The sequence below is a fragment of the Labrus bergylta genome, chromosome 21, assembly GCF_963930695.1.
Source record: "Labrus bergylta chromosome 21, fLabBer1.1, whole genome shotgun sequence".
Taxonomy (NCBI): Eukaryota; Metazoa; Chordata; class Actinopteri; order Labriformes; family Labridae; genus Labrus; species Labrus bergylta.
The window spans coordinates 11,175,255-11,202,806 of NC_089215.1; the positions used below are offsets into that span (position 1 = coordinate 11,175,255).

The 27,552-nt window shown below is 39.4% G+C and overlaps 2 protein-coding genes across 4 annotated transcripts in view; one reads left to right on the plus strand and one right to left on the minus strand.

Moving 5' to 3' along the window:
• Nucleotides 1–27,552, plus strand: part of afap1l2 (actin filament associated protein 1-like 2) — a 40,149-nt gene that overhangs the window by 3,554 nt on the left and 9,043 nt on the right. For 2 of the 3 annotated variants that reach the window (XM_065949606.1, XM_065949605.1), the window contains exons 2-6: nucleotides 11,277–11,405; nucleotides 14,951–15,016; nucleotides 17,138–17,229; nucleotides 25,032–25,140; nucleotides 27,439–27,522. In XM_065949606.1, the coding sequence (XP_065805678.1) occupies nucleotides 11,277–11,405; nucleotides 14,951–15,016; nucleotides 17,138–17,229; nucleotides 25,032–25,140; nucleotides 27,439–27,522 (480 nt within the window). The remainder of the gene's footprint in view (nucleotides 1–11,276; nucleotides 11,406–14,950; nucleotides 15,017–17,137; nucleotides 17,230–25,031; nucleotides 25,141–27,438; nucleotides 27,523–27,552) is intronic. The other variant, XM_020651196.3, reaches the window with a different exon arrangement.
• On the minus strand, nucleotides 17,927–19,796 carry LOC109996872 (kelch repeat and BTB domain-containing protein 13). Its single transcript, XM_020651200.3, has one exon. It carries the CDS (start codon nucleotides 19,516–19,518, stop codon nucleotides 18,010–18,012), a length of 1,509 nt encoding a protein of 502 aa, XP_020506856.2. The 5' UTR covers nucleotides 19,519–19,796; the 3' UTR covers nucleotides 17,927–18,009.

Genomic DNA, 27,552 nt, shown 5'->3' on the forward strand with positions numbered 1-27,552 from the left:
ACATCCATTGTACAGACTATAAAATGTATTGATGTGGGTGTATCAAGTGTTAATATTGTTTTTTTCTGTCACGTTACAGCCAACCTCTCCTGGTCCCTGTGACCTGCAGAACATTTTGTTTTGACAGAGAGTCAGGAAGTTTAGTTGGTTTGACCTCCCATAAACTCAGAGGAGGCAGGCCAACATGTAGGCCATCGCTTCCAGCATGGGGTCTGTCGTTTCACGTTTGTCAGGGGCTTTGCCAACAGGAAGTGAGTGCCGTGATTGGTAATTCAGGAAGCTGGACTTGGCTATAAAAATGATGAAAAGAAAGACGCTCTTCCTGATCTGAGGCGCTTCAGAGCTCCATGTGAGTATGGCCCATTTTGGCCCTCGGGTTTTGCTCTCGTTTGTTTACATCAAACGTGGCTTTGTTTATTAGATACAGGAGCTCTGAATTAGCCTGTATTGTGTTTTGTTTGCTCACCAGGTAATCTTTTGAAGGAAGTCGTGCTTAAAGAGTAGCTTACCTTCTTGTAATCACACACATATGCAAACTCACTATAGGCCTTACTCTCCCTGCAGCCCTCCTGGCCACTTATCTGTGGGGTAATAACTAAGCAGAGAGGCTTTTATGTGGCTGTCTCTGAGGCGGCATTGCTAGTTAGTTTTTATTTGTCAGCAGCTGCTTATAGTCTGTTGCTTTCTTTCTCATCAAGTCAAGACTGAAGCCTTGTAAAGCTTCCAAAACATGGCCTGTAAATTAGGAATATGATTATCACTACACATTATTTTTAATTGAAAAATGACTGATGGTTAATGCCCACACATAGTGGTATATACTGTACATGCATGCATATATCCCACATACTTCTGAATATGCAGGGGGTGATGTCTTTGATAGTTACTGGGGTCCTGCAGAGCGAGGGAACGTAAAGGGAGGGGGAGATTGAAGGGGATGTAGACAGGCTGCTACATTAAGAGGAGGATTTGGACCCACACTGAGCCTCTTAAGTTCATGGCCCACGGCTGACAGATTTTCTTCAAGTCTGTGTGTATAATTTGGAACCAAGTTTGAGTCACACATGACTTCCTCAAAAAGTAGATAGCTAGTGTAATTGTTAGCTAGCATACATTGAGTTTTTATAGTATCATATTGCTCTGAATGTAAAGCTTAAAGATGTAAGAATATAAACTTTTGTGAAATTGTATCTTTACACCGTCATTTATTGATTTTTTTTTTAGCCACAACACAGACATAAATAGCATAGCCTACCTCAAAAGGTGAGCTAACATTTGAACAGTATAGCTTCAAAGCAAAATGGCTGATGAACTTTGATGAATTTTCCGAAATTAACCGGCAAACTTTGATTCAACTGTGCTTTTTTATTTTTTATTTTTCCCATATCTTAATCTTTGCTCTGCACACATACTCTCCCACACTTAAAGAATCCATGTCATCAGTAGCCAGAATGAGAATACTTCAGCTCCAGACAAAGTACACCAGGGCCACGTCAAAGATGTGCTTGGATTTTTAGAGTCCATTAGCATGTTGTAGCTATAAAAACTGCCTGATTTCTCCAAGGGCCGAGCTGTAAACCTCGATATCACTGAGACAGCAGAGATCTAAAGACTGTGAAAAAAAAGAACAGAGTGTTAGGAAAAGCTAAAACGTGGGATGAATAAAGAAGAGATTCAGTGGTTGTGGCAGAAGCAAGATGAAAGAGGAAAGACTGAAACTTGAAAACTAAACTTTAGGAGTGATTTCTTTACAGTAGCAGCCTTCATTATTTGTATATCCTTGTCAAGTCAACACCTCAAGACTCGTAAATGAGGATTTATTGCCCTGGTCTGAAGGGCTATAGGCTAATGCTATGCTAATGATAATTATACAACATTTGCTGTAAGTCTTCCAACGTTCTTGACTTATTTACTTGTCTTAACCATTCAAAATACCCCTTTAATTTGTTTCCTCATATGTCTTTAAGAGCTTTTTACATGTTGAAATCACAATTGCTGGTATTGAGGTCTTGACCGTATATGACCAAGGAAATGTTGATTTGTAATTGCCAGAAAGAAAAAATGGGAAAATATGCACAAGTAGAAAGAGACTGTCGATTCTTTTGACTGTTTGATGACTGTGTGCAAACAAGAGGACAACCTCCAGCTCTACCATATATCAATGTTTTTCCCACGGTGTAAAAACACTTCCCGTCCCTACTATGAGATCTAAGCCGTGACCGCCTTTCTGACCGCAATACAAGACTTTAGTTTTGAACCCCTTTGACAGTTTAGCAATGCTACACTTATTTTTATATAAATATAGAAAATGGGATTTTAAGGGATTCTTTAATTACAACTTTTCAGTTTGTTTCGCCTTACCACTGTGAAGTGTGTGGACTTAAGTATGCTTCTGGTTTAAATCCTTCCAGCTTTTCACTTTCTTAAAAAAAACCAAAAAAAAAACCTGCAGTATTCTAGTCCAGGGACTACTAAAGGTTTACCTCAGAGTTTTGTGGCAAGGAATCAAATTTGACACTTTGTTTGCAGAGAATGTGTCATGCAATGACAACATAATCTAACAATGTTGCAATATTTGACACGTTTCCTGCAGGCTAACATTCAGAGAGCATGTATTAATGATCTGTAAATACATCATACATTAAAAAACAATGTTTAGTGCATGTCTTGCCTCTAACTTGACATAATCTTTTCTCTTCTTTTCAAAGTGCGATGCTTTGTCCTCTTCTTTCCACTCTTCCTTCAGTTCTTCTATAATGAACACAGGCGACCCCATTTCTGATGTCATCAAGTTGACATCCCCTTTTTTATTCAGGTTTCTATGGCAACAACACCAAAACACAGCTTGGATTAATCCAGCCATGTCCATTCACTCCCTGCCCCACAGCTGAGCCCATGTTGGAGAGGAGACAGACGCGTTTCTTCCGTTAGCCATCAAACACCATTCAACATCAGTTGTTGATCTTATTAATCAGGTCCTGTAATCAACCAATTATCTGCCACTTTCACAACAAAAAGCCAGGGTTGAAGAAACCAAAGATATGTGGCATTTTCTTTCAATGTGTTGAAATTGGCCCAAAGGTCAGCATTATACTTGAATTTCCCTGCGGAGGTTTCGGTGTGAACGAGTCATGAGATAAGAACGATAAGGAAAGAAATGTGCCCTGCTTCTGTCTAGTGTTTATCCATGTCTACTGAAGCAGAAGTGACCTGAATCTGTGACAGTGTGTAAATCATGCTCTCATCCAGAGATTTAACTCTTAGGTTTGGTCACTGGTTCCAATTCTCTTTCTTCCACTACTTCCCCTTTTAGGTGGAGTTGTGGCTCTGTCATTGTTAGTCACAAGAAACATGCCACTGCTGTGTTTTAGGTACAATTTTGGTCAAGTACATCAACAAATCAACAAAGTAAATTATTTAATGCTGAATTTATTAATTCAACCTTTAATATGATTAACTGAGATGAGGTTGATATGCAAAACTCAATGACACCCCACCAACCCAACACACAAAATGTACCCTGTTTAGATCAATCCAGAAACAAAGTCACACTGGTTAACACATTTCCTGTGGGTAGAAAACTATGAATGAAAATGCTAACGTGGCATTGCTGGAACAGTTCACAAATCAGTTTGAAACACAGACCAAATAGCCTCTTGACACTACAAATAAATCAGATCAACAATGTGACAAAGCAGTAGGCTGCTAACTACAGCTAGCTAGCTAGGTAGCAAGTTCCAACATCCATTTCAATCAGGAGAGACAAGTAAATGATTGAAAGATGAAAGGTTTATTTTACATTTGTGACATAGAATGATTGTGAGAGAATCTTTGGCGCTTGAACTCCACAGGGAGACATAACAGGGTGATTGAAGATGTCTGCCCTGAGCGGCAACAAGATCTATTCCCCCTATAGAGTCCGGACACTGGTGGTGGAGGTGTTAGCGGATGATGTTGTCTGGGTTGATGCGATGAAGAAGTTGATTGAACTGTGAAGACTAGAGTTGATGAGGAGAAGGCCAATGATGTCATCTGAGGAAAACTGCGAAGCCTGGGGTTGACCGGACGATGGCTGATGATGTCATCTGAGGCTGAAGGAGGTGATGAAACTGCGAAGGCTTGGTGGCGATGGGGAGGTGGAGGGTCGCCCAGGTGATGATTACGAGAAGTAATGAGTGAGCACGCGTGGAGGAGTGATTTGACATGGTATGAGAATAAACAATAAAACGAGTGTGCAAAATATAGTCTTCCTGTCTGAACTTTCGCTAGAGCTACATTTCATATGGCTCCAAGTTCAACATATCAGAAAGAACTTTTGGCATTACATTATTGAAACTTACCATTTTGTACATTATCTGAACTACAGTGCAGTTATTTAAATGCTGACATAACAGGGAATTTAGAAAACCTACAACAGAACTAGCCATCTTGTTTTTAAGGCGGTTGTAATTGGCCTGTCCTAATTCAGGTCGGATGGTAACTTGCATCTGACCGTGCTCTAACCCAGAACTTCCACCAGATATGTGTGCTCTATGTGTCAGCGCCGCTGCGGTATTGTTAGAACTGGGAGTTTATCTTACAAACTTTATGGCAAAACTGTCCTTGGATCAAACCAACCCATTTCACAACATGAGTCCAGTATTGTGTTGATGCTAACTAAATACATTTTAACTACCGGTAAGTGATTGTTCTTTTGCAGGATGATAAAATGCCTTTGATGATTGGTTGATGCTTTTTTTAATTATTTTTTTTAAGTTCGTGAGTATGTGTGATGGCAGACTGATATGTTGTCTTCCCTATAAGACTCTGTAGCGGCTGCTCATTAGGCTTCCAAACAGATGAAATCACATTCAATTAAACTGCGAGTTAACCTCTGTCATGAGTAATGGTGATAGCTGTGTTGTAAACAAGTTTTATGAGCTCTCAAAATGCTTGCTAAGATGAAGACAGATGAGTTTTGCAGTTAGTTAAGACTGATTTAATGTCCCTTCTTTATCTAATCATGTTAACTCAGTTTTTACTGAGGAGTACAATGTCAGAATTGTTTTTGTTGTTTTGCTTATTTAACTGTTTTCAATTCACGAAATATCTCTTTAATACAATATGATTAATCATATTAAACATGCAGACAGCAAGCATCTTAACTTTGTTATTCACTTTGCCAAGCCTTTAAAACACGTATTGATGTGCTTCAAGTAATTTTTTGAATTTTTCTCCGTTGATATAGCACATTAAAGTGCTTGAGAGAAGCAGAAATATTGCATCGGTGAAGAATTTGACATTTCCGAGAGCATGAATGAATATGCTGGGATTGGAGTTGTTCTGAAAGTAGGACAGATAAATGGAATAATATTTAAAGTAAAGGTAATATGAAACTGAGCCCAGTTTGATTTCAGTATGAAAATAAACAGCTAGAATTACACGCGTGTATGTTAGTATTAAAGGAAAGGGAAGTAAAATAATGAGGATTTGAGTTTGTTTTCAACTTTATGGGTTGTTGAACATGCTAGTTATGACGGGGATCACCCGTTCATGCTCAACTAAGCACTAAGAAGGGGTTTACACTAAGTGTTATATTACATTCCCATTATTTCTCAGTTTAGGTAATTCTTGCTGTTTTGGGAAAACTAAGGGAATCTTATTAGATTCAGTTACACAGTGCATGTGTTTGCACAGATTCAACCAATTAGCAGAAGTGTATCATCAGCCTTATTTAACTTGGAAGAAACTTTGATTGAATCGAGAGGACATGCCTTTACAGTTCTTTTCTTTTTTTAAAGGCTTGCCTCAGTTGGTGCTAAGATGTGGTGAGCCAGTCTTAATACAGATTCTCGAGCTAGTTATAATGAAAAAACTATGCAGCATCATCATGACCCTCAATGTCATCAAAGCATTGTTTGAATATATCAAAGAGAATGGTCCCAAGAGAGACAGACCCAAGAGAAATTCCATCTCTTCTTTGAAAGACTTTAACATGGGCAAAGCTGTCCAATTTTGTCTATTTCATCTCCCAGCTGACATGATTTATTATCACCCTCAAGGTTCTAATTATGATTTATGCTTCAGTTACATCCAATATATTAAAATCACATCTATTTTTAAAGGTGCTAATCCAAATCTTTTCCTTTAGTTGGAACTTGTTCATTTTCCTCCTCACAGGATACACATGAGGGTAGCAGCTGTGCTTGACGCCTGTTTGAAACTGAAAAGAAATCATCATTTGTTGTCCAGATGCACAGATGGGCTTATGAACACATGCATTCACAGACATTCACAGATTCTGTTGGTTATTTTTGGAGGCTAATAAAAAGCATTTGGGGTAAAATTGATAGAATAAGCATTTTCTATTCACAACTGCCGGGTTCAGTCGAGGCGAACAGATGGAGTTGAGCACCAATAAAACTCTCATATTTTGCGTAAAATAGTTTAACTGAAATCAGACGAGATTCTTTCGCCCTCTGTGGTGAACGCTAGGCCTGTAACGGTATTTGTAGTCATCCCGAACCATCACGGTTCAAACGTCATGGTTTGGTGCATGCAGTCATAATCACCAATACATCTGAGGAGAGAAAAAAAGGCAGTCCCACATGGGAGTCCACACCCAAATCCAGGTGGCGGTAATGCTTGGAACTGTTTGCTAACTACTATTAAAAAAGCAAACGCAGAAGAAGAAGCTGACACAACAAAATACACAATGAAGTAGAGATGTGACAGATCCAATCAAATATTGATATCGGGACTGATATTGACGTAATTAAAATATCCTCTATCTGACTGACGACGCCGATCAATGTCACGGTTTAAGAAAGATCGTTGGGCACTCTTAACATTTTTAGCTTGTACAGTATCACTTTCATAATGAACTGCAAGGGCCCACAAATTGTCTACATCAAGACGTTGAGACAAGATGGAACAAGTCTTTTAAAAAAGTACAATTCTTGCACTTCAGTTTTAAAATATTTCATTTGAAAACCTTACAGATGTTGCTGCTTCCTATTTGTATGAGAAGCCAGCACAATGAAATGCAATGCCAGCTTTACTACAGCTGAAATCGGTATCGGTCCATCTCTACAAAGAAGAACAGTATCATACTGTGGCAAGATGATACAACAGAGCTAGAATAGTCACCTGTTTCTTTAAATCCACACAAAAATAAATATGTGTGGGGAAGATCTCAGTTCACAGTGCAGTATTTTAATTGGAAACAAGTCAAATATGTCAATTATTATTAGATATCACCCAGTTGTAGCAATCACTGGAGCTAGGCAAAAGATAAGGCTGTTTTTTAAGGGTCGAAGACATGCCAATAAATTTAGAGGGACAAGGGCCACAATTCACAAAAGAGCATTTTTCCCAATAATTAGAATATATCAACACCTGGAATGACTACTTTCGGAAAGGTTCTATAGCAAGAAACTTAATTTTTATATTACTGTGGGGCCACTCCCACTGTGTCATTGTCATATAATTAATTGATCATCTAATATTAAATCTATCTTACGACTATGTGGTGGGTAGTGAAGACTTTCTTGAGAGGTGGGGGATTTTTGAAAACTAAACCTCTGTTTTGATACTATTTTATGCAAAGTAGCCACCTAATTTCCATTCAAATACATCTTTGAATAAATTAAAAGCTGTGATGTGTACCTCCACATTGGATGCACACCAGCTTTCATTAGAAATTGAATGATCAGAATGGAAAAAAAGTGCTTTTTACCATTAATTTTATGTTTTTAGTGGTTGTTTTCCAACAATCAGACACCTTTTCAGATAGCCTAGTATAATCAGCAGTGGCACTGTTTACCTCTCGTCATCAGCTGATCCCTCTGCATTTCTTCTCCTATTCATTATCTGCAGCTGTCTGTCTGTCTGTCTAAATGCAGCACATAAAAGCATACCATGTGATCCAACAATAATGGCTCGCTTAAACAATAGCACCAACGACCACAAACTCTTATGACTCAACATTTTTGGAGAAGTCCTTGAGAACTTCAGGGTCTAACTTCTTCCACTTGTTACTGGTTTGGCAAAATCAGAAGAGCTGGAGTGTTTTTTTTTTTTTATCCCCACCCGGACATTAACCCTACTCAGAAATCTATCACACTCCTGCTGTCGAACTGACATAGGGCTTATGCATGCACGCTTGTGCAAGGGCGCATGCACTCGCAGAGCAGAAAGAGCAGAAAAGAGGATAGAGGAGAGGGCATCACACTGGCCTGATTACGTTTTTCCAGACCTGATACTCACATTAAAACAAATGTATCTGTTCTTTGGGCCAGACTGTACGCAAACAGGAAAAAAGCTATTTTTAAAAAGGGCATTTTCTCTGTAGAGGGCAAAAGAGCAGGGGCTCAAGCCCATTTTTTTTGTTTATGTGTACCTGTGCCTGTTATTGGTTTCTTCATTTTTAAGACCATGTGTGCATTTGCAGCAGTAGAGGACCCTGGCCTTAAGTTTGTATTTAAAGTACCCCATCCCCGTTATAATTTCCCATCCCATGCAGACATAAGCCTGTCCGTCATCCTTTACGTACACTAGCCGTGATTAGCGCAAATAACCGCTGCACCTGCTGTGCTTTATAAAATGTAAACATCCCTACACTAAAATACTCAACAAAAGAATTCCACTAAATCCCCCAAAATAAAAACAATGCCTGCCTCTGAAGGTTTGTCACAGTAGCGTTGAGCTGAAGTCTCCCTCTTTAGTTTCATTCTTCTGTCGATAGTCAATCAAGATTTTAAAATGCACCCTATATAACTGACAACGTATCAGACCTCTTCAACAAACACAGTATAAGGGGAATATCTCAGGTGTGGGCGAATCAAAGTAAAAAAAAACTGAAGAAAAGCAGGAAGTACAGCCTCAGGCGTGAGGAAGAGAAATGATACTTTTGCGTGATGTAGTGTGTAGTTTGAAAACCTCAAATTCTGCTGATTGTTCAGACAGCTTGAATGTGGTACAGCGCACTTATTATTTTATTCTTTACCTTCCCTTTCAGAAAAATACTTAACACAAAAAACACAGTCTGGCAATCGCTCTGATTCCTTTTGGTCGGTCTACTGAAGTGAACTGTTTATGCAGTGGAGGCTGCGGTCGCTCGCTCGATGTGCAGTGGGCTTCTGGCCAGTCCGTAGCCCTCAGAGACAGACCTCCCTGTCCTGTCAGCTGACTCCGTTTCCCAGGGTCCCCAAATCCAAAAGGCCATCAGTGTCAATCTCTGTGCAAACACACAAGGAGGAGGAGCTGTAAAAATGTTTAGATTCATTCTGAGGGGCCAAACATCAGCAGCTAAACAACCCCTGGAAATGAAATTAAAGTAAATATGTGTGGTTCTAATAAATATAGTTACATATCCAAACAAAAGAGCCACTAACAGCTTTTAAGGATCTTTTATCAAGCTTACATATTCTGTGTGTGTGTGTGTGTGTCCATCCAGTGATGCTTTCCAGTGAAGGTCCTCCTACACAGGGCCTCCCAGCAGAAGTTGACTCAGCTTGAGCAGGAGTCATTAAAAACAACTCAGCTTGCTGAAGTTTTGGGAAAGCCTCTCGTCATCTCCGAAGGCAAAGCTTGACAGGGTCTCTGAAACCTTATTTTGCAAAACTTCCCCCTTTGATGTGTGGGAGTGTAGGAGGGAGGTGAGAGGGCCTCTAGTGATCACTTTTAGCTGGAAAGAGTCACTAAAGAGAACAACCTGAAAGATTAAAAAGAGTTGTGCAATGTTTGAATAGGAGTAGAGTTCAAGTCTTAAGTCTTATCTTCTAAATCACATGAGCTGCAAACATTAGTATGTCAAGCTAACTAGGCTGACATTAGCCATTTTTGCAGCCAAATACAGGTTTAGCTGCACTTCTTCTGATGTGTTAAAGTGAAGAATACTATTTGAAAAGATTAGAAATTTGAAGCATATTTATCCTAATAGTACTTGAGCTACGGTTTAGCTAGCAGTCATTTTTCATTTCCTGTTAGTTCAACTATGCCAATACGTTTAAGCCTTGAAATAAACAAGTTTTTTTGTTTTTTTTTACCTGTACATAAACAGGAAAGAAGCTGTATTTGTGACAGCATCAGAGACAGCTAGGCTAGCTTGCACGTTTGCATGCTATATGCTAAAATAAGCGATCTGCTCAGAGTAGCTCTACAGCTAGGCTACTTGACACAGATTTTTACTAACCATGCAAGCAAACACATTTCTTTTTTTTTAATGTTGAACTATTATTGGTTAAAAGAAATGCTTTTGTCCTGACTTTCTATTTTGTTGAAAAAAGGAGAAAGACTCATACAACGTTAACCAAATTACTTGGTACTGCGACCAGTTAATGTATGTTAACATGAATTTAGTTCTAATTGAATTGTAGGTGTTTATGATTTTCTTCTTGGGTTAAGTTTGTGGTTTATTTTTAACAGTAGCTAAGTGGGAAGAAGTGGAAAAAGCCTCTGGCAAAGACCTATCTAAAGAAAAACATCAAAAGTAATGTCTTACATTCTGTGGAGGATTTCATACATTCCACTGTTTAGTAACAGTATGCCCTCCGTTTGATATTGGCCACACCTTATTTCTTTAATAAAGTCCCTCTCTTCTTCATCCCCCTCTTGTCAGGTCTTTTTATGAATTGCTCCCACACTGAGGCCCACTGTAGCAAGGGGCCTATTCACTAGGCCGAGAGACAGTGAAGAGACACACAAAGAGTTCCCCACACAGAGGAGAAGCCTGTGAGCTCAGCGCTGACCCCTGAAGGATGTGTGTGGGCTGCACCCAGACACAGTGGCCCTGCCAACTTCGAACCAAGCTCCTCCCTCTGCTGAACTTGACCTTTCACTTAACCCGTGCAACTCCCAACACAACCTCAGACAGGCTTGGAACTATCTATAGAGACTAAACGAGAGGAATGACTGAGTGACATAAAGTCTGATGGTTTATTGGCTGTTTCAAGTTGAGACCCTCTGAGGCGTCTTTCCCAAGTTAGTTGTTGGCATACAGCATAAAAGCCAAAGCAGTGAGAATGAAAAAGCTAAGAAGCTAGCAGCTGAATTTAGTTTTAATCCTTTGTTCTCAGACATAAATTATGTTATTATATACTAAATATGTCTGCCTCAAACCTCACAGGCTTTATATTGCTCATGGCTCTTTTTGTGTTTGTGTGACAGTTCTGGTCTACATTGTTTCAATAATTCCTTAAATATCCATTCCAAGAAATTTCTTATACCAATAAGTTATAGACATTTTTTATCATGCTATACATCTGAGACCCATTTTTTTCTGTCTGTGCTTCCAGTGCTGGATCAGCTCCTGATGGAGCTCCACCGCTTCCTGCTCATCCTGGACAAAGAGAAGCTGAGCGGGAACGCGACTGTCCAAAAGGGCTTGCTCCACGATCTCTTCCAGTCCTACAGAACCGCTAATGGTATGAAAGAAAACCTCAGAATAGAAGATATAGTGGAAATATCAATGTTATGTCGCTGGGGTGGCCAGTCAGATTTCAAGGGGGGCCCATACCCCTCCTGGTCTCCCCTCTGGAGACACCACTGGCTAAAGTAAGGTTTAAGTTGTAACTTATGCCTATGTTCGAACTTTCTCAGCTCCTGCAACCACTGGACAGTCAGTAGTAGAACTCTTGCCTAAATATGAAAATATGTCCAAACTATAGGCTACATTTGAACAGAGCATAGCTGGTGCAACCCATGGCAGGTCTATCCTGTTCTCTTTGTGTAACATATTTAAAGAGAATCCACTTAATCCACCATGAACAAGTACTTGGCAGCAAAGGGAATAAAAGACTTCCTTTTAACAGGCAGATAACTTGATCATATCTAGATTTATTGGTGGACAGCCGTCTGCCTCAACTAGCTGGGCCCAGATGTTTTTTGCAAAGTCCCTTAACCCAATTTGCTAATATTTAAATGTGAAAGTCCAGACAAATACAATTGTGAAACTTGCTACATATTCAGGAACTGAGTTTTTAGGATGTTTTACAGAATTTGTGTACAACTGTTTTGCCAAGCCCAGCCAAAACAAATAATAGGAGGAAGTGAAAGGTTTCAAAGGGGAGACCCAGACCCATGTTATCAACGCACAACAAAATAGCTGTACCAGAAAAATGACAATAGAGGAGCATTATAACAAGTGATTATTGGTTGAGCCTCAAGCAATTGTTGATACCTCTTAAAAAATATTTTACTCCAGGGATAAAATTGTGTCTGCTCTTTGCCATGGGTTCACATTCCCATTAACTCTGCTGAACGTATCAGGAGTTCAAGTAGCATATTATATGAGCAAGTCTTAGTTGGCCAATTCTAAAAAAAAAAAAGAGAATTGTTGACTCAAAGCATATATGCAGTACTCCTTATTTGTATTTCTTAATACTTTGGTATTTATGATGACATGACAGTTAAATTGCTTGAGGTTTAGCCACATTGTTTTAATCGGGGTCACTCTGGCAGTAAGTCCGCCTTTCTGCAAAGCATTTTATGTAACATGTGGTCGTGCCTTGTGTTTCCCACAATTCATTGTGCATGTATTACATCGACCTTTTCACTAGAGGGGCTATCAAGCAAACTACTCTGGTATTATTTTTGCTATTTTAAACTCTCACTGACCACCATGTCATAATTATTCTTTGCAAGCTGCTTTTAACTAAATCATTTGGGGTCGTTTAGCTCATTTTGGCAGCTGAAAAACATATTTGACTGTATTTTCTATTTCTCTTTGCATAATTTTTGCAATGACTTCTTTATTCTAGGATAGTTTGCGGTTACTTATTTTACCCTGATAACAATCCAATGAAGTACCTCTTGCTTCATCAAAAATGATGCGTTGCCTGTTAATGTATCCTGTCAAACAGCTGATGACAAGTTTGTTTTGCTTGCTCAATGGCTCTGACGCTCAACATGAAAACATGGCAACTGCTGGTGGGCTGCTGTGATTTATGGTGCCTCGACATTTTGCAACTAACTATGTGAATCAGTGCTACATGGAGCCTCATCTAAGCCTCAGCTGCTAGTTACAAAGCTTTTAGCTAACTTTAGACCTTAACAACATCCAGAACCCACTCTGGCAAAACCTCACTGCTTTATTTGAATTTTTATAACAATATGATGGCTGTTTCTGATTATTTCAGAGTCAGATTTTAGTTTTAAACCCATCAAGAGGGGTTTTGCTGTTCTCACTCCTTCATTCTCTGTCTCTCACACACAGATACACACACACACACACACACACCAGCAGTCAGGCTTTTCCATGTTCAGCTCCTGGACTTGTCTCTTCGTACTTCCTCTCCTGGCTCCGAGCTGTATCATTTTTCCGAAGCCGCATTTATCCTCTGGGGAAGCTCACTTCCTTCAAGCAGCGGATTATAAATAGCATTTCAACTCAGTTCCCCCGAAAAATCTGTTTCCACTGTGCAGGCAAAACATCGTTTTCATTCTGCTGTTGTTTGGTTTCACCTCACGATATCTATTTCAAAGACTAACCTTCTCTCGATTATCACCCAGGGTTAGAGATCTGGTTGGTTCCCCTTCCGGTTTTAATCGTAGTCAGCGAAGAAATATATAATTCAATGAAAATGACCTGCAGCTCCAGAACAAATTCCCATAACAGGTTACAGTAACCATCTGTTGTGTAAAACCACAGGGTTTATTGTTTTTAAAGAATCTCATTCATTCATATTGTTTATGTGGTGTATGACGATGTCTTCCCCAGCAATCACTCCTCCATGTCGAGGCCAGCGTTAAATCAAACACAGTCGTTTTCTCACTAAGCTTATGTCAGCAATGGTGTATGACATCAGGTTTCATCATCCCTGCTTATTTCCTAAATGATACCAGAGCTTTCATTTATTCTGAAGCATTTACATATGACTGTAGAGAGAAGTCAAATGAATCTCTATGACCGTGCATGTACAATTTCTCACCATATTAAGCTCTTTTATTCCTCATCACTGTGCTTTTATTGTTGTAACAGGAGACTATAGTGTCACGGCCGGCTCAAAGACACTGACAAATGACAGGAGGAGACAAGGAGTTACTCTCAAAATAGGTTACATTTATTTACACATAAGAAAATAAGTCAATTGTGAAAGGGTGTATGCATGAGTGAAGGATTAGTGAGATGTTGTGTGGAAAAAACAACAAAAGAAAGGAGCATTGGGGAGCAGCCTCTCTCAGTCCCTTTCTTTCTGTCTCCCTTTCTCCCAAAATGAAGAAGTGGGGCCTTCTCTTATGGACTGGGAACACCGGGCCCAGGTGCTTCCAATCCCAGAAGACCCAGCTACACCCACTGGCACCTGAAACACACAAACAGCCAACCAGAAAAAACGAGCAACAATAGCAATAGTAGGGTCGTCACAATAGCTATAAAAACAATGTTATTCTTTGTCATTTCAATTTTATCAAACACTCTTTGTGACTTTTATGTCCTTAAATCCACAAACTAATAGGATCAAACTAATTGTATTGTATATTTCATTGTATTGTGTTTCATTGTATATTTATGTATAAGATCTTCCAAACTTCAAAGATAGAATTGAAACAGTGAACTATCTGTGTCTGCAAGGAGTATTCTGACGAATGTCTGATGAATGCAAGCAACGGTGAGGGTGGGTGTTGAAAATGAGCCTATCTGCCTGAACAATAGGCCTCTTGTTTGGGTCCAGTCCCTCTTTTACTCCTGGACTTTTTTTGACTTTTGTTCAAACATGATGAAACTAAGGTGGACTGAGTGCTGCAAGTTACTTTCATTGTGTACAGTTTTATCAAATGTATCTGATGTTAAAACTGATATACTTAAAATAGTGAAAATCTGCATGAATCACTTAGGGTTTGTAGTTATGCATCTCGTGGCCTTCTTCTACTTTCTTTTGTTAAACACGATGATAGTAGGTCAGGTTATCATTTGCACAATACCAGAAGTAAATATATCAACTCCTAACCATATTTTGCTGTCTTTGTGCAGGTGCTGATGAGGAATACATCTACATGAACAAGGTCATTGTTAGTGGCAAGGACAAAGACGACAAAGGTTCTTGTTTCCCTGACCATATATTTGTATATTTGTCACACTTGGGTAACCTCTCTAACTATTTATACAGTGAACTGCAACCATTGAATGCATTGCTTTTTTAATTAAGTATGAATATTTATGTCAAATACCCTAGACATCATGGCTGTTTTTTTTCTAAATTGACTCTTGTGTTGAAATACTGTTCACTAAGAAAACCTTTGACATCCAATAAGCCTTAGTTGTACTTTTTATTTGGTGCTTTAAAATGTTAGCCTGCTAACACACAAAACCAAGACTGTACATGCAAATAAAGCTTCAGAGTTGCTAGTAAATCTGTAGGGTCTATTTCTTGTAAATAAAAATTAAATAGGTAATAAGTTAAGCTAATAGTTAGCAAAACATGCCGCTACATGTATCCATTTAGCTAGCACCTTGCTAGCTTAAGCCAAATGATTGGTTTCTGAAAAAATAGGATTCTTTTAGCAGTTTGGCGTTATTGACGTCTGTCAAACAGCAGCGCATTCTCAACTTGACATGATTCAAGTGAATAGCATGAGAATAAGCTTCCACAAGCCGCAGCTGTCCCCCCACCCCAAAACTCCCCTCATCTCAACCCCATTTCCTGTCTGTTTCTTCATAGCTCCTCACCATCTGAATGTGACCTGTTTTGTTTGGACAGTGTCGAAGAATGTGGTTTCAGTGAGCACTAGACTGAATACATATTTTCAGCAGCAACGTTAGCAAAACCACATGGTTTCTTTTTGCTGAGGCTGATCAAAGTGGGGGGTGAGACGTGAGAATAAAGGTGTCTAAAATGTTGGTGGTGTGATAAACATGAACTAACTAGGTCAGTTAAAGTTCAAGAAAATACATTTTAGACTTATATGTCACTTTAAAGCATTGTAAATAAAATAATTGACAGTTATTTAAGCTCTAGTTAGCCTATCTGTTTGCTTTAATAACAGTACGTGAGAATTTTGGAATACTGACTTCTTCGCTTTATTTCTGTTGAGCTCTTTCCCCATCCTCATTATCACACAAAAAGGCCTTTACCTAGATCAAAAGTACACCGCTCAAAATGTTGAGCCATTTCTCCTGAATGTCATGAGCTCCACAGGTCTATTTTTTTCTTGTATCATGGCATACTTGCAGAGAATAACACACTTAGAACATGTCTAAAGGGCCTCTCTCAAATGTAAAATATGTGAGGATACACAAAGCTCTTAGCTAAAGTATAAGCAAAATAAACTCATTGGATGTGTCAGAAATCGCACACTCATCCCCTGCTCACTACATAGGGAGTTCTCTGTAGTGGACTATATATGGTGCACTCGTTCAGCAAAAATAAAATAAAACATTTCGGACACTATTCGCTCTCTCTAAATAAATGTTTTATTTATATAAAGTCTGTGCAACTCACAGAACTTTAAGTTAATTTCACACACAAGAAGTATTATTCAAAAAACTGTTTGCAAACGTTTACTTAGACCACTTGGTTTGTTTTTCAAATACGCAAAGATAAGATCTCAAATTAGGATTATATATTTCTTATATTAGTCTCATGAAATTCTCTTGGGACAAAAATTATACAAATCACACAAAGACAAGATCTGTCAATTATTGCTTTAATGATTTTCTAAATTCAGTCTTGTTTTTCTTTAGATGGATAGATAGATACTTTATTGATCCCGAGGGAAATTCAAATGTGTCAGATGTCTCGTCTTTTTTCTGTCTGCTTTAAAGCAGACACAAATCAGTCCGTTTAAGACAAAGATAAGATTCTTATTTTCACGATAAAATTGTGCTGTGGTCTGATGAGTAACCACTGATTTTTATTAAAAGCCAGCCATCATAAATCAATAAGAAAATAATATGAAAAAAATTAAAAACATTTTTTCGTCTGTAAACATAATATGGGTTCCAGCCAGGCTTTTAGGGGTGCCAAAAAGTTCTTAAATGTAAATGTTTACATCTGGAATAGTGCAAATAAAAAATGACTGAATTTGGACTATTTCCGTTATCACATACCTTTAATTTATACCTTATTACCTTTTGTTCATTTTATAACAGACAATAATAATGTAAGGATTAATGTATCTGTTAATAACTGACCTCCCTCTCTATGATTTCATGACATAGATGACAGATCAAATTCCCTGGTCAATGGGAAAGCAGCAAAATACGTCCCTGTCCCACAGAAGAGCCTTCCTGAACTGCCACCACCAAGAACAGTAAGTGATAACCAGCTCAGTTTCATCTTTGTGGACTAACATGTGAAATGATTTGGCCTGTTACACAAAGCTTTTTGAGCCTCTGGCATTCTCATGGAAATTGTAAGAGCATAATTGACCTCAGTAGGACTGCTGTACCCAACAAAGTACATGAGAAAGTTCACTAAGTTTTATGTACTATGGATCGGTAAGTGCTGCCACAGAATTGCATTGGTTTTGAATCTGTGTTCGTACAAGCCAAAAACATTTCCCACAATTCTCAGAGTCACAAGCCTGAGGCTGTGTGAAATCAATTCTCCCACAGAAACAGGTATTTAATCACTCAGGGGGCTACAGAACTTGGGAAGTGAGAATCCAAGAGTGTGTGAAAGAGCTGTGGTGTGTTTTATGTTGGCTGCAAGGCCGGTGGCTCCTGAATTGGCCCAGTGTGACTTCAGGAAAAACGTAGAGAATGAGGGGTTTAGAAGATCCCGTAAGTGCCTTTGAACTTTGCTAACACACACACACACACACACACACACACACACACACACACACACACACACACATGCACAGTGGCCTGCCCTAATATAAACTACAGTAGCAGCTGTTGCTAATCAGAACAAACGCTTAGTGTCAGCACTTGTGTGTGTGTGTGTGTGTGTGTGTGTGTGTGTGTGAAAGTGAATGGACTGAAATGAAGAACATTTCTCCAGAATCATTTAGTATCATTTAATCTGTAGATCTATTTTTGAAAGCTGAAAAAAAAACATGGCATTGTTCTCCTTTCAAGCAGCAGTTTCACAGTTGCAGTAAAGCTTCCACAAATCCCTCGGATGTGTCTGGCAAAGGCATTACTACTTCTTTCCCTTCTGCTTCCAGCTGTGGTGTAACTGGTCCCGACTTGGGAAGCCTGAGTAAACACGTCCAAAGTGAACCACTCTTTGGAAATCCCTTCATCTGCCTGCGAGGCTTCCATCCATCTCCAGTGATGGTGTACACCAGAGTTAGCATGTGCTTAACTGTGAACACGGAGTCACCCCTTATCATTGCTGTGAACAGCGCTCCCTTGCTGTTGATATAGTTTCCTTGCATGGCTGTCCACTGACCAGTCGTAATGTTGTAGCATTCCATTAAGCAGCGCAGGAAGTCATCAGAAGGCCCATTGCGCATCACATACAAGTTGTCCTTGTGAGAAGCCATGCAGTGGCCATAACTTTGAGGTTTGATCATTGTGGTTTCGAGTTTCCACTCGTTTCTCAATGGTATGTATTCATAAATATCTGTGGTGTCTGGTGGTTTCCAGAAGCAAACAAACATCCGCCGTCTTGCAACAGCACAAGCTGCAGAAGCTACCGGTCTTGGTGCATGTTGAATGAAAGTCCACTCTCCCGTCTCAACATTGTAACTCTCAGCTGTGGAAATTGTCCGTTTTTTAAATTCCCCGCCAATGGCATAGAGTTGTCCTTCGTGCCCCAGCAAGGTGAAGTCGTATCTTGGTTGCTGAGGACCCGGGAGAGCTGTCCATACTCCTGAATCAGGATCGTAGCAGAAGCTGCCATCCACTGTGTCCTTACCGTAACCATAAACTCCCCCGACAATATACAATCTATTGTCAAGAACCACCACGCCAGCCATGGAGGTGCTGCACAGAGTTGGGAGGTTGGTCAGATGCTTCCATTCTCCTGCTTTTTCATCAAGGTAGCAAACAACTCTGAAGGAGTCATGCAACGATTCCATTGATGGAGAATGTGTGCCTATCGCGATGAAAGAGGAAGGGGATAATGATTGAGAATGCTGAAGAAGTTCTTCGGGGATTGCACTCTCTGCTGCTTCCTTCAAATCTTCAAAAGCATCACAAAGGAAAAGGGCAGCCTTGTGAAAGAGTGCATGCACCCCAAAGATATGGGCCGCATGGTAGAGCAATAGGCAGTTATCAGAGTCAATTATGTCGCAAAGATGCAGCACCAAACGTTCCACCTGCAAGAAAGCAGCACACTCTACGGCCTCTACAAGCTCATCCGGGTCCGCTAGAGTGGGAATCTCTCCCCTGCAGACAGCAAGGGCGATGAGGAAACCCCTTGCACAAACTCCCCCCTTAAGGTGGAGCTCATCCTGATGGCTTTCAGTCATCCCAGAGCGGAAGAGAGCACCAAAGTAGCTACTGTTTCTTACCAGCAAGGCCTGCTCCACAGTGAACCAGCTCTCCTCCACTTTCACTCTCACCATGCCCGCCTGGTGTGCCGGATCAGGGGTCGAATTCTCAGCATGAACACACTGGTTAACTCCCAGGCCTTCAGGCACTTCCATGATCCCTCCTTAAATACTGGCTCTTTTCTCTTCCTAAAACAGGTTCTTAAGAGACAACTCCGCATGTGACTCAAGTGTAGATTAGCCATTTTTCCAGCAGATCTGGACGGTAAATAAAGGTTTGTGTGAGTTCCATTGCGTCCTGTCTGCATGGTCTGAAAATAGAGTCGGACTATAGATAGCAGCTGTGCCACTTGCAAGCGTCAGGCAGGGAAAGGAAAACTGTTGACATGCACACTACGTGGTTATGTGGCTGCATACAGCTGGTGATTATCATAACTGCCGTATAATTGGCTAGCATAAGCATTTGCTGAATTATTCATTACTATGTTTTCTGCAAGTATTATCCCTTTAACCCAGTTTTTCTTTTACACGACTATTTCTGTTTTATTCCTTTTTTTTTTTTATGGGTAGTAAGTTTGTACCTCGTAAACACAGATGCAAACCAAAACGTTGAACCAAAAATATGCAAGGTTTAGAGGAGGTTAAAGTTTTCCCAAGCAGACACAATGATGGAAAAAGTTGTTGCAGAGTGTGTGTCATGTGAGCTATTAATGCCTCCTGCCTTACAATTAAGAGTTTTATTCCATTTTTATCATTGATTCAAATTTTATGAGAACATTTCTCATTTTATTCAAGTGTTTTTAAATCATTTTCACAAGTGATATACGTAGAGATGAGGTCTCCAAAAGCTAATAATGTTTATCAATACCTTCTCCTCTGCTCTGCTCCCAGCAGGCTCTTAGATACACTCTAAGTATGTGTGTGTATGTGTGTGTGTTTTCACTGTGCCGGATTCTTGGCATGGGAACCAGGGATTTTCCATGTTCCTCCGACTGTTCGTTTTTTGGGCTCTTTTTCCCACTCTTTACTAAAAGCCCCTCCACCACACCCTCCTCAGCCTCCTTACACCCCCCGAGCTTTGTTATTTATGCTCTGACTCCCCAATCCATTCCCCCTACCCAATGTTTCTGTGGTGAGGATGTGTGTATATGTGTGTGTGTGTGTGTGTGTGTGTGTGTGTGTGTGTGGCTGAAGTGACCACAGGGTATCGAAAGTCTTCCATATGAAGAACACAAATGGACGGACACCTGACTTGTTTCTGTCCCGTCCAGCTGGTTTGTGTAAATGCTCAACATATTCCTCTTGGGCCTCGGCCTCGACAACAACAGACAGAACTAGTTTTGTTGGAAAGAAGTAAAAAAGAAAGAGAAAAAAAGAAAGAAGATAAAGATAAGGGTGGATGGGTGGGCGGTCAGGGGGCTGTTGCTGCTGCTCCTCTGGAATGCCTGGCTCTTTGTTTTAATTAATAACAGATGCCTGAAACTGCAGTTTTTCTTCACTGCAGAGCTGTTTAAACTGTTAATGTTGTGTCTGTGTGTGTGTGTGTGTGTGTGTGTGTGTGTGTGTGAGAGAGTGCACAGAATCAGTTTCATTAATGAAGTTTAATGAAGTTTCTGTCAACTTGTGAGCTTCCTTGCTGTCTTGCTAACTTCTGTGGTCGTGTTTTATATCAAAACAATTTCTTCAATGGACATTTAAATACATTAAGTCTATTGTGTCCAAATCAAAACAACAAAAAACACAACATGCGGTACTACTTTTGCACAGTGAAGCTATAATTACTTTTTATGACATTCATACTTTTGTAAGGACTACATTTCCCATTAGTCACTATTCGCTATGGAAAAGTTTCAAGCTTTTGAAATATTTCATCTTAAAACTATTAAACGATGGATGAAGAAATCAATGATGCAAAAAAAAAGTTTTATGTTCATGTAACACTTATATTTTGCTGTATCATTCGATCCAAAGGCTTTTTATGAGGAACTGGCCTGATTCCACTTTGCTACTTTGTGGTTCATGGAATCAGTAGACATGTCCTGTATCAAGGTCTAGACTTGAAAAGTATTTACAGTATTTATTGGGCTCTGTCTTATGGGCTTTCTTTTTGGCTTTCGAGGGTGAAAGAGTACTTCCATGTGCATTCTAACGTCCTAAAGTGATCAGTTTGAACCGTTTTCACTTAAATGTTTTGATGTATGTTGATACAGACTTTTCTCCTGGCCAGCATTCTGGCTTCGATACCCCCGATGGAGTCTAGTCACTGGTGGTGGTTATGGTGTAGGCCTGGATTTTAAAAATTGCAGCCTCGAGCAGGCTATTTGTTTTAGATGTTTGCATTTACTTTGGAAGAACAGTGTTTCTTTCTGAATACACTGAATATTTCTCTAAATGTACCTCGGTTCAGCTGTTGCCGAGGCTATGCACCTAGCAGCCACCTTGGGTAGAGGTGATGGGAGGATGCAGGATGAGCTGAGGAGCTGGACCTGGACGATGAGTAGCTGGATTGGAGGAGACTGCAGTAAAGGAGACTGCAAAGAGAGAACGAGAAAATATTTTAAAACTTGATAGCAGCAGGATGATTGGCCGATAGAGGTTATGGTGGAATCTGGTTGGTTGAGTTCTAAAATAGTAATGCCCATAATAAAGAACTACAGTTTGTCCAATTATGTCCCAAAAAAAGCATCAGTGGACAAAAGGCAAAACACAAAAAACTGTAGCACACTAACACATAGATGGAGTAATAGTGACTACAAATCACTTCTTATTGACAGTCAATGGACAAATTGAGGTTGTTCCATTTACGTTTTATTGTGTTTACTGTGAACAATGTTTTTTCACTAACACACATAAATGGAATGCAGCACTTATTTATGTTATTAGTAACACCTTTGTTTGAAAAGACCTTACACTGGGAATAATATCAATCTTTTTAGTTGACATCTGGTGTCCTTTTGAAAAAAAAATATTTCATTTCATTGCATCATTCTGCAGACAAATTTTTTTAACTCATGCTACGCTCTGACATTCATATTTGCTGACACTTGCATTATGAGAAATCCGCAACAGCTCCGTAATGTAGAACTGATGTGACTCCACCTTCTTTAAACCGCGGTGATAACATCTCTGTCCCACTCAATTCTTTGCATGGATCCTTCCCTACGCTCTCTGGCATGCAGGCTTATCACAGCAACAAGTCATCAACACTGTGACTGTGTGCCGACCATGACATGACGCCAGTCGTTAAGACAACATACTGCATCTGCTCTGTATTACTGGAAATGCGTTACAGATCAATGCTGTGATTTGGTGGGAAAAGAGGTCACAAACAGGGCATTCCCTTGGATGCAACAGCCCACATATGAAATGATGATTGTATGATTGTTTACATAAACAGACTAAAACTGTGTTTTTCAATATTTTGCCACAGAACAGCAGTAACTGAAGACCTACCACAGGCTGGTAACCCCCTCAATTCATATGTTACAGCCTTTTTCCCATTAAGCTTTATTCATTTTTCTTTCAAAACCAGAAAGTATTACTATAAACTAAACATAATCAGACTCGAAAACTAGATTTTCAGGGTTATATTGCATAAAAATGAATAATTTGAACTCTGTCAAAATTAATTTTACAAACTCAAACTTAAAGATGTTTAACTTTGCAAAAGTTCTGACTTTTCCGCAGAGCCAGCCTCCCTAAGGCATTGTTTGCATGATATATTCAGCTCCTCTGCTTCAGGCTTATATTTCATATTTCTATGATCTAGCAGAGAATATGACAGCCTCGGGGTAAATGCAGTGTAAAATGAAGAAACACAGACAGCGTGCTCAGATCAGTGGTGGGAGGAAACATTAGATGTAGTTAGGAAATGTCCTTTTTGTCATTGAACTCATGGGGTTTCACAAAGTTCACTTGAGAAAAAGTTTTAAAATATATCCATAAAAATCCGACTCCTGCATCTTGAATGTTTGTATTGGACCCTGAGGTAACTTATTCTCTCTTTAGGAGTGACATGTGTCTGTTCTGTTCCTTCCTTTTTTTGGCCCCAGAAGAACGATCTCAATGTCGAAGTCTTTCTGCATCATCCTTTTCTTTGTTTCATGATGTTTTTCTCTAAACCCCAAAAGAAAATATAGATTTTATCTTCCCAGGCAACTACTGGAGTTTTAGCTCTGGTATGCCATCTTAGTTCTATGTACCAAGACCAAACTTGCATATCTGCCCTCATCTGCTTTACACATAAAGATACACTATGTGATAGCTTGAGACATGAACCCACAGGACAAAGGGACAAAGGATGTCTATCAGTAAAAAATTTCCAACATGTTCTTTTCAACTGATGACTTGACTGAAAAAAGTCTGTACTATGAGGGGTGATACAAATGGGCTTAAATTCAAAGTTTATTTTTCCACAATTAAAGGAAAATTATCCGTTTGCCTGCCAAATAACAAAGCCAGCATACATAAAACATGTTCCATATTTGTCTGATCTTACTAGCTGGTACATTTCTGAATTATTTTTTGTACAGCTGTCCAACAAATATCAGATATTTGGATGTATAACATTCCTATGACAATGTTCAGCAGAAATTAGGTAGTTCTATTGATTGATTTTGTAAATACATATTATGTATGTACTTGGAATTTAATAGACTGTATATTCTGGGGAAATGCCAAAATTGGTTTTGCATACAAATTTGTAAGTCTTAAAAGCAACAATCTGAGTTTAAACATGTGCCTTTTTCAACACATACACTCCTGAAAAATTCTAGAAAATTTCAGGAAAGCCTTCCTGCTGAAATATTCCTTGCTTGTTGTGACGATATGTGCAGGACAGGAGGTTAAAAGTGGCGCTGGTGACCTGGCGGTTAGTTTGCGTGCCCCATGTACAGAAGCCGTTGTGCTCGAGTGGGTGGCCACACCTGTGTCTTCTTTACTTCCTGTCATTCCCCACTGTCTCACCCTGATGAGTGTGAAAACAATAATGCAGTGTGTTTAACAGTTTAAAGGCACAGCATCTAATTTCTGCTGTCATTTTTTTTGTGATACATGAATAAGTTCTTCAGTATTCATTACAACAGTAATCATCCTTAAGAAAAGCAAAGTAAGAAAAAAGTGATGACAGGAGTCTACCAAATGTTGTATCATGTATCTCATTAAGTATAATGGAGGCCATCCAAATGAATTGGGACTGATTTAAGCAGCCAAACAGCAGAGAGAGTGCCATTTCCCAGCAGTACGTTAAGGCGCAGACAGACTTTACCACACAGGAGACGAGAAGAAAGACAGAAGTGAAGCCAGACTGCTGATTGATTTCAGGAAAGCCACTGGGCCCACACACACACACACACACACCCACACACACACACACATCAAAATACACCCGCCCTCTTTTTTCCATGCTTACACATACACACACTCTTCCCTTAAGGCAAGCATGTAAGTCTTTAGTGCACAAGGTCAGACAAGGATTGGTTACATGAGGAATTCCCTACTTACTCCTGCAGTGACAGCTGGATTATCTGCCTGCAGGGAGAACACATGTTGATAATATGAATGTGTATGTGCTTAAGTGAATGTGTCATCTATGGAGACTTTCTGATTGTAGGAACTTAAATCAGTTTGCGAGATTAAAACATTTTTCCCATGCTTCTCTCATCTGTCAGGGTATGGTGTGTCGGGAGCCGTTCCCCTTACCTTCAGTTCCTGCTCTGTATTCAGACAATACAGAGAGTTACTATGAGGAGGCTCAGCCCTATGAGGAAACTTTGAATGGTAAGAAGGTTGCTTCATTAGTAAATCACATCACAGCCCAGCTTAAGGATCATTAAACACCCTCAACATTTTAGACCTCACTGAAGGTGGAAATTCTGTAATTTTATTGGATTTTAAGCACATGTATAAATAGTATAGGATAATATTATCAATATATATATATATATATAATATTATTACAATATTGGCTTTACTTTTCAAAAGTAAAGCCAATGCTAAAGTTGCTTTAAAGGTCAAATATTATAATAAACACCCTTTAACATGTTTTCCAAAAACTGTTATGTGTTCCTAGCCTGTCTACAAATCCCACAATTATGAGAAAAGTCCATTCTCTCCATCTTTTGCCTGATCTACTTTTCAGAAAATGTGTGCTCACACAGGCTGTCTAGAAATATTTCCTTTGTGACATCACAAAAGGCAGTAACCCCTCCGCCAGCTGGGTGATCCTCTGACAGCTAGGTGTATGTTCTGTACTCTGAGTCTGCCTTCTCACCGTAAACAATCGGACATGGTGCAAGGAAGCCTGAGCGACATCCCCTTCCAGAGGGGCGTGGTCGAACATGGCTCACATGAATTTAAAAGCTATCGACATATAAACATCCTGTTCGGAGCAGGGCTGAAATACAGGGGTCTATAGACATGATAAAAAAGGATTGAAGTGGATTTTGTCAAGAAACTTTACAGACATGTTTTGGGGACCTCTATAACTTTTTTAAACTGGTTAAAGGCTTTAAATGCGATTTTTCACACTTAAATATAATAGAAATCAAGTATATCCTCTGAAAATAACTCAGTGAGTCATGACTGTCTACAATGGGTGTAACACCCGAGTCCCACTGTCTGTGATGCTCTCCGAGTTTTCCAAGTCCTATCTTCAGTTTGTTTACATCGCTTGGACAGCCGGACAGCACATCCCCTCGTGTATAAAAGTTGTTTAATTGAAGGACTAGAGAAAAGAAGAATAACATACTGTACTCACTGCTTAATTGAATGTCACGTAAGCGTTTCTAGATCACGATCATTTCGGGTAAATTTACATGCAGTGTGAAGATACGAGCATAATAAAGATCGCTAGCATGGTAATGCTAACACAACAATGCAGTGCGAGTTGTTTTGGTTTCATGCTGGTGCTCATCTGCTGGATCAAAAAATCGCATATGCCTTTAAAAAGGAGGATAATATGTGACCTTTTACCTGCATTCTTTTAAATGGCCTGCAGGGGGGGATTCAACTTGTTCCAAAGTAATCCAATAGTAAAGGAGTTTATGAAAAAACTAAGTCTATGAGAAACCAGCCCTACTTTTATCTTGACCCGTGATTAAAGTTTTGACTCTTATCCTTGAGTTCACATACGGTCAGTTTTAGCTCCAGAAAACCAAGATGGTGACTGACAAAATACCAAATTCAATGCTTCTTCTGATATACGAGAAAAAACATTCATGAAGTTCTTTTGTATTAAAATGTTGGTGTACCAGTGAGCTAGTAGCCTACATGTACATTGCTTTAAATTGAACTATTATTTGTGTTAAAGCTGATTCCTGTGTTGAACAACCTTGACAAATACTGATATCTCTTTTTCAATTTACATTTTTAGACTTTAAGATCTGCAGATCTGATCTGCAGTAGTATTGAAAAAGGGGCAAGGGGTAAAGAGGAATTCTTAAAAAAAACAGTTATAGGTGTATTTTCTTAATAACCTCAACCGTTAAACTTGACCTTGTACTGGAAACAGATTGACACTCTTGTTGTTACTGTTACTGTTTATTAAGAACTTGATTCACACCCTGCAAGACTTGTACCTTTAAAAAAACAACTGCTAAGACACCATGACCACATCCTGTAAGAAGCATTCAGTTAATTTACATGTTGGGCTGTGGTAGTACGTTATTTAAATTGTTCATATAAAGGACAGCGACACATTTCTTCATTGTCGTCACACTAATTAAGCTGTCTTAACCACAGCGCTGGAGGATACTTGCCTCTGGTACTTACAATGTATTTTTAAGTACATTCACAAAGTGGTTAGAGGTGAAACTGGACTACATGTGTTGCATATTTTTTCCACTTAGCAGAAAACTGGTTGGAGATATAATTTGGAATTGCAGAGGAATTTCATGTTTTCTTTATCTGTCTTCTATTATTCTTCTCTGTAATGTTTTGAAAAGCATTTTCCCTCATTTTTTCAATCTTTTTCTTCTTCTTCTCCTCCTTTTCTTCTTCTTCTTCTTCTTTCCTCTTGTCTTCTACTTCTTCTACTTCTTTTTCTTCCTGTTTTCGCTTTCTTTTCATGGTGTGTAGATCTGGACTGTTTCGGCCTCATCTCAGGGCCCTGGATGCGAGTGCAGAGCTCTGACAGTGTTGTCTATGCTGTTATCAGTAGGGGTAGCTACCTCTCTATCGATGGATGTGTGT